Here is a 9,557-nt window from a genome sequence, read left to right as displayed (position 1 = left end):
TCCTGCATCATGCTGAAGATGCTGAATGAAGAGGACTCTGAACAGGAGCCTTGGCTTACTGCCTTCTGGAAAGGTAACTGTGATCTTGCCAGCTCTAGGAGAATCCTCTGTGGAATTTATTCTAGAGGTCTACAGGAGTAATTTATTTTATCACTTTGTCCCATAGATTTTCGGAGGCGTTTCCTTTCCCTGCTTTCCTACCAGTTCAGCACCTTCTCTCCCTCACTGGCATTGAATATCCTACAGAACAAAAACATCAAACAGCAGCCACAGCCACGTGAGTCCCCTGGGTCACAGTGTTCACTGAGAGTGCAGTTTAGAGCTGTGTATGTGTTTATCAGAGGTCTCAAACTCACACCTTACGTGATGTGTCTTGTGACGTGCCTTAATTTGCTCTTGGTCACTTGCTGGTTTGTTCCTGTTATCCAGAAAAATGCTTGTGTTTCTAAGTAAAAGCTAAGAGGATGTTTTCTGCCACTGAAAACAGGCAGTGGGGGGGGGGTTTGCCTGTTTTTTTTGTGGTTTTTTTTTAGCCGTTGCATTTTTGATCGAAGATACAAGCAACCTGAAATTAGAGGGCTCCTGACTGTAACAGCTAAATGCATGGCAGAGCAGGATGGATACTGACACCTGCCAAATCCAGTATGGAATGAAAAGAGAAGCCTTGAATAGCAGTAGGCAGAGCACCTTGCTTAGGGTCTTACGAAGAGCATTGTCATCAGAAATTTGGAAGTTGGAGATGTGATGTCAGGCAGTATAACAAAAGGGACCAGACAAAGCACTTCTAAGAGTCACTTCTGGCTTAAAAGCAAATTGCTGTTTTCTCAATATGCCTAGCAGAGTCCTCTGGAGAGCACTTGGTAATCTGTGTCTTGTGGGTTTTTAGTGTCTCTTGGTGAAACAGTTTGGGTTGCTGCTACAAGGGAACAAACCTCTTTTACAGCACAATCACTGTAAATAGTTAAAGACTGGGCAAACTGTGTTTCTCAGCCCTCACTGTTTCAGTCCCTCTGGCATCTCTAAATTGATATGCTGGTCTGTTTTGACAGTTGCCATGTTTTTCATATGAATGGATGTCTGCCTGAAAAGACCTTGAATAACCAAGCCAGTCTGGATAGCAATGTTATAGGATCCTGAATTGTGTTGGGAAGGAAACCTATGGGGTATCACTAAGAATGTGTTAAATACTGAGATCCTATGAAGAACAGTCTGGACTTTACTGTCTTTTTATTGCCCCCCCCAGCCATCAGCCGTGCTGAGCTGGAGTCAGTTTTCATCCCCTATGACCTGAAGAGACTAGAGATGTACTCTCGCAACATGGTGGATTATCACCTCATCATGGACATGGTACCCACCATTGCCAGGATGTTTTTCCTCAACCAGCTGGGTGACATCTCCCTCTCTGCTGCACAGTCGGTATGTATGGCTGGAGTGGAGCAAGGACTCGGGGAAACACAGGGAGTGTAGTGGGAATATCTGCATGTGCTCTAACAGCCTCTGTAAATAAAATATATGTTGTTTCCTCAGGCCCTTTTTCTAGGGATTGGCCTCCAGCATAAATCTCTGGACCAGCTGGAGAAGGAGGTGGAGCTGCCCAGCAGTCAGCTGATGGGGCTCTTCAACAGGATCATCCGCAAAGTAGTGCAGGTAACAGCCTCACGACAAGCTTTGACTTGGTTGGGTTGGATCACAGTGAAATTCCAACATTAGCAGAAGGTGTGGCACCAGGAGAAAGCTGAGTCAGAACTGTGCATCTTTAACATGTCCCCAGTGATTGACTGGAAACTTCTTTGTGAGTTGGGAAGACTCCACTAGAAAAAACAGATATTTGTGGCAATGATTCAGTGCCCAGGGCAGGGGGTTGGAACTAGATGATCTGTAAGGTCCCTTCCAACCCAAACCATTCCATAATTCTGTACAGTGTTTTCCCAAATAACAGTGCTTGTCTTATGGCTTTAAATGATGACATGTCCTGGCCAAAATGCTGAGCATACAGCCCATGTTGCCAGATGAGCCATTTGTTCTTCATTGTCCACTGCATTGGTGCATCTCCACTTTTCTTGGGGAAAAAAAAAAAAAACCTTTTCCAGGGTCATTTAGAGGTAGACTTGAAGTCCAGTAAAATAACTGGAAAGTTTTGGATCTGGTTTTCTGGTGTCTGGTTTTCTTTCTCTCAGGATACAGTAGCAAAGCTTCAGTCTGGCATAGGCTGTTCATTGGACAGATGATAAATGATGCTTAATAAAATGAAGCATGTTGTAATCTCTGAGTTCTCCACATTTATGTGAGTGACATTATGTGCTGACTGGTTTTAGTTTTGTACTTTTTATAAAAAGCTCTATAGAATCCTGCCCTCAGAAGCAGCCTGGAGCTTTTTGTTTCAGGAGGGTGGAATCAAAAGTAAACAACTGCCTGATCATATTTGCAAGGCTTGGAAGGGTTTTATGGGCACAAACAGCATTTCCTATTTATTTTAAAGCAATAAATGAGGAGAAACATCAGCAAGTCTTACTTGTGTTGGGTTACTTCATTTTCAGTTGTTCAACACAGTCCAGGAAAAAGCTGTGGAGGAGCAGATGGCAGCAACAAAGGATGTTGTAATGGAGCCAACACTGAAATCTTTAAATGATGATCTGGTAATTACAAACTTTCTTCTTGATACATATGTAAACACTTCATGGAGTTCCCTTGAGTGTAGGAGCACTGTAGTCTAAATTGTCTTGGATGGGAAGAATTCCACATCACGTCTGGCACTTCATGGCAGTTAAAACCTGACAGCTCTGCACTGTGTGTCTGTAAAGTCATGCCCAGCTGCCATAGGGATTTTTCCCAGAATCTTCCAAGATCTTCTTGGAGTTATGTTATTTGTGTGTATATATATACTTGTAATATATCAAAATGCAATTAATATGAGAGAGAAGCTTGTCAGGATCATCTGGTGTTTGTTTTAGAGAATATAGTTCTCTTTCAGTGGAAAAGTGTTTTCCTTCCTTTAGAAGGTCACTGCTACACTTAGGACTTAATGCATCTCTTTTGCTGTCCTGTTGTAGGAGGAAGCTGCAAAGGAATTCCAAGAAAAGCACAAGCAAGAAGTGTTGAAGCTGAAGGAAATGGACCTTACACAGTAAGAATTCATCTGTATGAGTCTCAAGTGCAGGTTTTCCCTGGTGTCTGTTTGGATTCTGGGTCACTGGCACATCTTGCTGGGATGTGCACACAAAGCTGTAGTTTCAGTATCACAGCCTCAAACTATCAGTCAGTGAGAACTAGCTGTGGGTGTTGTAAGCAGTGGGTAAGATAATCTCACCTGGGTAAGATAAGAATGTGCTGCTCTGCTGCTGAAAACTTCTGGGGTATTGTGTGTCTGTGCTACTTAAATGATTAATTATTCATGGAAGGAGCTCTTACCATGTATACCAAAAGCAGGGAAAAGAGAAGGTTGTGTGGAGACCTCATAGTAGCCTTTCATTATCTGAAGGGGCTACAGGGAAGCTGGAGAGGGAATCTGTGTTAGGAACTGAGAGATAGGACAAGGTGTAATGGATTCAGATTGAAGAAGGGGAAATTTAGGTTAGATATTAGGAAAAGGTTTTTCCTGTGAGGGTGGTGAGACACTGGCACAGGTTGCCCAGGGAGGCTGTGGCTGCCCCAACCCTGGCAGTGTTCAAAGCCTTGAACAACCTGGTCTGGTGGGAGGTGTCCCTGCCCAGGGTAGGGGGTTGGGACTAGATGATCTGCAAGATCCATTCCAACCCCTAAAATTCTGTGATTCTATGATCTGTGTGTCAGGCTTGTTCCTGGCTGTGTACTGCATGTGTATTGTACATATAAAAGTTGTTTAGTTCTAAAATATGGAGTAACAAACAAGCTGCCTGGCTGTGGACTGTTCCTAATTTTACAGTTTCCTGTGCTTCTAGAAATAGTCATTATTCTCCTCAAACCAGGTCCTGGTGTCTGGTGTCTAGCTCAGCTATGTGTGCAGCTCCAGTGAAAATAGTACCTGGCTAATTTTAATGTTCACTTCTTTAACAACAACTGAAACCAAAACCATGGGAAAACCAAAAATCAACAGTAAAAGAACAACCAACCAGAGCTACTTTTATTCAAAGTGTCAGCAGATATATCTCTGGACCAGCAGGAGTTAAACATGCCATTCTGCCCCTTCTCTCTCCTCCTCCCAATTTTTGTCTTGTAAATCCTGTTTACTGTCCCAGGAAAGTTGTCTGCTGTGGCTCTAGATTGATCTCTGTTAAGAGAAAAGGAAAAGAAGCTTCTTTGAGTCTTTGGTTGTTGGGTTGAAGGAAGGACAAGAATGGATGTCAAGTGACTTGCAAGTCAGTCACATAAGGAAAATAATATAACCAGAATGTCTTAAAAGTTTTAATTCCATTTTGTAGCATGGGAAGTGTTACATACCTGTTTGCCATTTTGGACCATGTTCCCTTTTTTTTTCTCTCTCCAGAAATAGATTTCTGTTCTCCTCCATGAGGAGTGAGAGACAAAAATCTATTCTGAACTCTTTTCAATACAGGTTATAGAAAACTAATAGAAGAGACAGAATTGTTTGGTTTGAAAAGGCTTTGTCCAGCATTGCTCAGCCTTGTCTGAACAAAGCCTGATCTATTCTAAATCCCCAAGAACTTGATGTGGAGAGCAACCACTCCATTCTGCTCCACGATTGCTTTGCCTAGTTAAATCCATGTGTAATTTCCAGGGTACTCGAACACCCACACAAGGGCCACAGAACAGAAGCTTATTTAAACAGCAGTTGTTGTCTTAATTTCCCTTTCCAAGAGAAAGCTGCAGACACTCAGTTTTTCCCAGACTGATCCCTCAGAACTGTTCCATGCAGGCTTTGCCAGCCTGGCTCCGTGTGCTCCCCAGCAGGGATTTGGTTGGATGCTGATGCAGTGACTTGTGTGTGCCTGACAATAGAATCACCTTGTAATTTTTACTTTATGCTAACAATTTGACTTGGATTTTCCTTTTACCTTTTCCACTCAGGTATATTATCCGAGGTGATGATGAAGAGTGGAACGAGGTGCTGAGCAAAGCAGGACAGAACGCATCGGTCGTCAGCGTGAAAAGGTTAAGGAAGTTGAAATATTCCACAGATCTCTCTGGCCTTTCCTGCTGGTTTTATTATAACATTTTCCAAAAGACAGAAGCAAGGAGTTAAATGCAGCTAAACTATCTTAGTGGCCTTGATGGATGCTCAGTGTTCCTGGGGAAATCAGGGTGTGAGCTCTATGACCCCGCAGAGCTCTGCAGCTCAGTGCTTCTGTGTTGCTCTTAGTCCTCTCTACATGTAACTTGTTTGCTAATTCTCACCTTTTTTCTGATCATATGGTTAAGTCCTGATCCTGATCACACACAGAGGTTGGTACTGTTTCTCCCTTGGGTCACTCATTCCACCTGACTGTCCCATTTGCTTTGGGAACACGGGGAGGGAACCTATGGAGGTGCCACTGGAGTAAATGCAAATTCAGGGAAGAAGAGTTCTTTCAAATGTGAGCTCAAGCCTGTAAAATATCTGTGTTTGTGCAATTCCCTCCTTTTCATCCATCTCCTTTCTTCTGCCTTGCCCAGCATGGAACCTTTTCTCATTTTTCCTTGGGGATTTATAGTTGAGGCTTGCCTGGTTGCTTATTTCCCCTTCATGGGGTGCCTGACAGTGCAAGTAATTATGTGATCTCTATTCCACCCTTTCATGTTGGTTTTTTTTTCCCTGAATGCTGGAAGCTGTGAGTTTCCAGAAGCCTTCCAGGAATGAGAGAGTCTTGTCAGTGCTTATAAAGATCAGAGCTCTGTCAGGTTTGCTCTAGTCAGAATCCAGTGCAGGAACAATTTATATGCTTAAAACTATCAGTGGTAATATTTTTTCTAGGTACTCTACATTCCAGATGCCCAATTACCTTTAGGATACATAAAGTCTTGAAAAGCAGTGACAAGAGCTAAAAATCCAGATCTTTTGGAATTCAGATTGGGTTAGAAAATCTGAGGACACAACAAAATCTATGGCAGACTCTTGTTTGTGCTTTCTCTAACACCAGTTTAAATGACCCAAGAACTTGGAAGTATTTTCTCCCAATCACATTTCTATGTTAGACCCTCACTCCTCTTTTACAAGAAAAATTTCCCAGCTGGATGGCAATTTTTAACAGCTGTTTTGTTCCTGTTTCCCAGTGAGAAGAAAAGAAAATTAGAAACAGCAAGAGGACCCAAACAACAGAAGAAATTTAAGAAGACTAAAGATCTAAAGCAGAAGAGGAAGAAATGACTGTGAAGCCAATCAGTGAACTTGCATTAACAAGTGCTGGGTCTGTACCATTCTCCTTTAAACCAAAAGACTTTGGGGGTGAGAGCTGGAGGGAAGGCAAAGCCTTAGAGGCATTTTGAAGTGTTGTACTATGGAAAGGACAGTGACACTGCCAGGAGACACTGTATGAAGATGTTTTTATCACTGCAGAGTGTGAGTGACATGCTGCAACACACTGGGATATTGTGAAGGTGCTTTAGCACCCATAGAGTTCCCTTTCAGAGTGGGCAAATCAGTCTGTAAACTTCTGCATCTTAATGGTTCTATGGTTTATTAAAAAAGAGTTTGGACAACACAGGATAGAGATGTGTTAGGCCTTGGTATGTGACTCTGCCTTTAGCACTACAGCTGGTTTGTAGTGCTACTGCTCCTTTGTAGCTTGAGGGATTTTTTGGTGTGACCAACTGACTTTATATGGGGCTGGCTGATCACTGAGCACCAACTGCTGTCTCCTTGCTACCTGCTGACCTAGAGCTGCTGCTTAGCTTTGGTGGAAAGTTTTGTGTTCGTGTTCTGGGACTTTCTGTGGCTACAGGACTCTGGGTCTGCTGCATGTCAGACTGCAGAGGCCTCAAACCCAGGGCAGATCTTTGCCATGGAGTGTCCCTGCCCCAGACCTGACTGTCCTGGGGCCTTGTTTTGATGTTCTGGCTTTGTGCCCCGAGAGGTTTGGAACAGAGAGACTACCCACAGCTGATCCACAGCTGTGTTCTATTTACTTGCAGGTATCAGCTTGCAGATACTTGCAGATCTCACAGCTCCTATTTGTAGCAAATTCTTGAAGAAATAGACAGTATTTCTTCTCTAGGAGGCTGATTTGTGAAGCATCTGTATTAAACATGGCTCTTGCATAACACAGCCTGTGTATTCCTGTGGTTTGCAAGCCACTGTGAGTGAGTTGGTGGCAGTGGCACATGCTCTCATGGGGCAGCTGAGCAGGGAGAGCTGCAGCTGCAGCCCCTAAAGGCCTGATGAGGGGCTGTTATCACCCACCCAGCTGTGTCAAGAGCAGCACTGGCAGCCTGCAGGGCTGAGGTGATGGCTGACTGCCCTCAACCAGCTCTGAAGCACTTGGAACTGGAGCAAATGTGGAAGGCAAGAAGTGTGAGGCTCTTCAGAGCTGCCCAGGAAGACCTTGGAAGAAAAGGTGAGTGCAAATTCTCTTTGTTTTTGCTGTTGTTGATATTAAAAACAGTGTAAGTGGTGGGCTTGCAGGGAGAGGGGTGAGCTGCAATCCCTTGTTTTGGGGGATGGGGTCTGCTGGATGTGCTGCTGTCTGGATGTTGTCTGTGCCTAATGGGAAAGACCAAGAATTGAGTTGTGCTGCAGGGGGTGTTGGAGCAGGCTGGAGTGTCCCTTTCAGGGGATGTTGTCCAGCCAGGTGAGACGAGAGCAGTTCCAGCAAACAGGAGGAGTGTGGCTGGATGGCTGTGCCTGGGGCCTGTTCTCCAGCCCAGGGGCTCTGCAGCATCAAAAACACATTTCCATGATACCCACAGGGCTGTGGTTTTCCAATGTCCTGCTTAGCTCAACATGGAAACCTCTGGAGTTGGTCACATTTGTTTGAGGGATGGTTATTGTAGTAAAGGGTTTTTTTATGGATTGTTCTGAGCCAATTACATCCTTTAGCCATTTGAGGAAGGGATCACAAAGATGTGCTTGAAGTGGAGGTCTGTGATGTGCTTCCACCCTGCCCTTCCCCAGCATTTATTTATTGTTACTCTGCTTGTGATCACCACCTGTGGTGGTTGTGTAGGCTGTGTCTGATGGCAGTCACTGCACTCAACTGCCACAGATCCTCAGCTGGTGATGAAGAGGATGCTAAACTGAAATCTTAGCTAAGTGATAGACAGGATTGATTGTGCACACAGAATCCAGTCTGGGGCTAGGACTGGATCCAGCTGCACCTGGACTGCTGTCTGAGGAGGAGGTTAGAAAGCAAGGAGGTCCTTCCTGAGCCTGGTGACCCAACAGATGGGTCTCCCTGACTGCTTTGTCTCACCCTGTGCTCTGGGCAGTATGTAACCAGGTGTACCTTGCCACTGAATCTTGTTGCATTTGTTATCAAACTTTGTGAAATCATTGTTGTATATCAATAAAAATACTTCTCTCTTATGAGTGGAGTGTGTCACTCCCTCTGTGATCTGGTAAGGAACTGATTACTGACTGGATAGCTCTGGATTGCATTTCATGTGCTCATGTGAATCTTAGCAAGATTTAACTGTGGTTGAACAGGCTGCATGTCAAAGCTTTAAACACCTTCAGAGTCCTTTTAAAGCATGTTGAAACTTTGCACTAATAAAGCAGCTGTAACTATTTTGGCTTCTCTAACCTGTGCAGATTGCTGGGTTTGGTCACCCAGGTGGGAGAGTCCTTCTTGCTCTGGGCCTTGCTGTCTAATAGATGACAATATCAGGAGACTTTTTTTAACTGCAGATTACTTCTTGTGCTAGGAAACTGCTGATTAAACTTGCTTAGAATGTAGAGGTGGTGCAAATTACAACACATGTCTCAGGAGAGTTGTTAAACTCTGGCTCTACTAATAGGCTCAAAACTAAGGTTGAAGAGAAGTTTTATTATAGAACACCCATGTGCTGTTAGGGCTCAGAAATTGGTTTGTGTTTTTTTAGGGGCTAATGCTTACTGGCATGACTTGGGGAAAGCACAGTGGGAAGTGTTCACGATGATCAGCTGGAGCTGATCTGTGAAAATACCCAAAGTGCAGCCAGACTTTTGTAAATTGTCTCTACATCAGGGTGGAAGATAGTAGGCAAAATGAAACTGGATTCTTCCAGCAGAGTAGAATTTTACTGTTTAGCTGAGATCTTTCCAGAGCTCCACTGCTTTGTGTGGCTGTAGTAATTCTTTCCCTGTTGTCTGCCCTGGGCATAGTGTGGGTGTAGAATTCTGGGAGGATTTCAGCTGCAGGTGTGCCCTCCCTTGCTGAGGGGGAGCTGTATTTAAGGGGAGTTTTGGTATTCCTGCAGAAAACGTGTGTGTTTAGTTGACCCATTCCTTCTCAGGTTTTCCATGTGCACTTTATGATTCCTGGCAGCTTTTTGGATTCCTCTGCCTGTCTATTGCTCTTTGAACAGCAGAGTGGAAAAAAGCCCTCAGATACTAAACTAAGGGAGATGTGTATTTTGATTTTTTTAACAAGTCTGGTCAAACCACATTTTCCTCTCTGTGCTTTCCATCAGTCAAGTTGGGTTAAAATTCCAGAGAGGAAGGGCTAGCT

The 9,557-nt window shown here is 44.0% G+C and overlaps 1 protein-coding gene across 1 annotated transcript in view; it reads left to right on the top strand.

Annotated features, from left to right (window-relative positions):
* Positions 1-6,280, top strand: part of NAT10 (N-acetyltransferase 10 (GCN5-related)) — a 19,464-nt gene extending 13,184 nt beyond the window's left edge. The window contains exons 21-28 of the mRNA XM_009080112.1: positions 1-73; positions 167-277; positions 1,244-1,416; positions 1,528-1,647; positions 2,538-2,636; positions 3,051-3,124; positions 5,005-5,088; positions 6,187-6,280. The exon at positions 1-73 is cut by the window's left edge and continues 10 nt beyond it. Of these exons, the coding sequence (XP_009078360.1) occupies positions 1-73; positions 167-277; positions 1,244-1,416; positions 1,528-1,647; positions 2,538-2,636; positions 3,051-3,124; positions 5,005-5,088; positions 6,187-6,280 (828 nt within the window). The remainder of the gene's footprint in view (positions 74-166; positions 278-1,243; positions 1,417-1,527; positions 1,648-2,537; positions 2,637-3,050; positions 3,125-5,004; positions 5,089-6,186) is intronic.
* The last annotated feature ends 3,277 nt before the right edge of the window (positions 6,281-9,557 follow it).

Source organism: Acanthisitta chloris, unplaced genomic scaffold (assembly GCF_000695815.1).
Source record: "Acanthisitta chloris isolate BGI_N310 unplaced genomic scaffold, ASM69581v1 scaffold7608, whole genome shotgun sequence".
NCBI lineage: Eukaryota > Metazoa > Chordata > Aves > Passeriformes > Acanthisittidae > Acanthisitta > Acanthisitta chloris.
The sequence above is the reverse complement of the archived record's forward strand: the minus strand, read 5'-3'. Positions and strand labels throughout refer to the sequence as shown.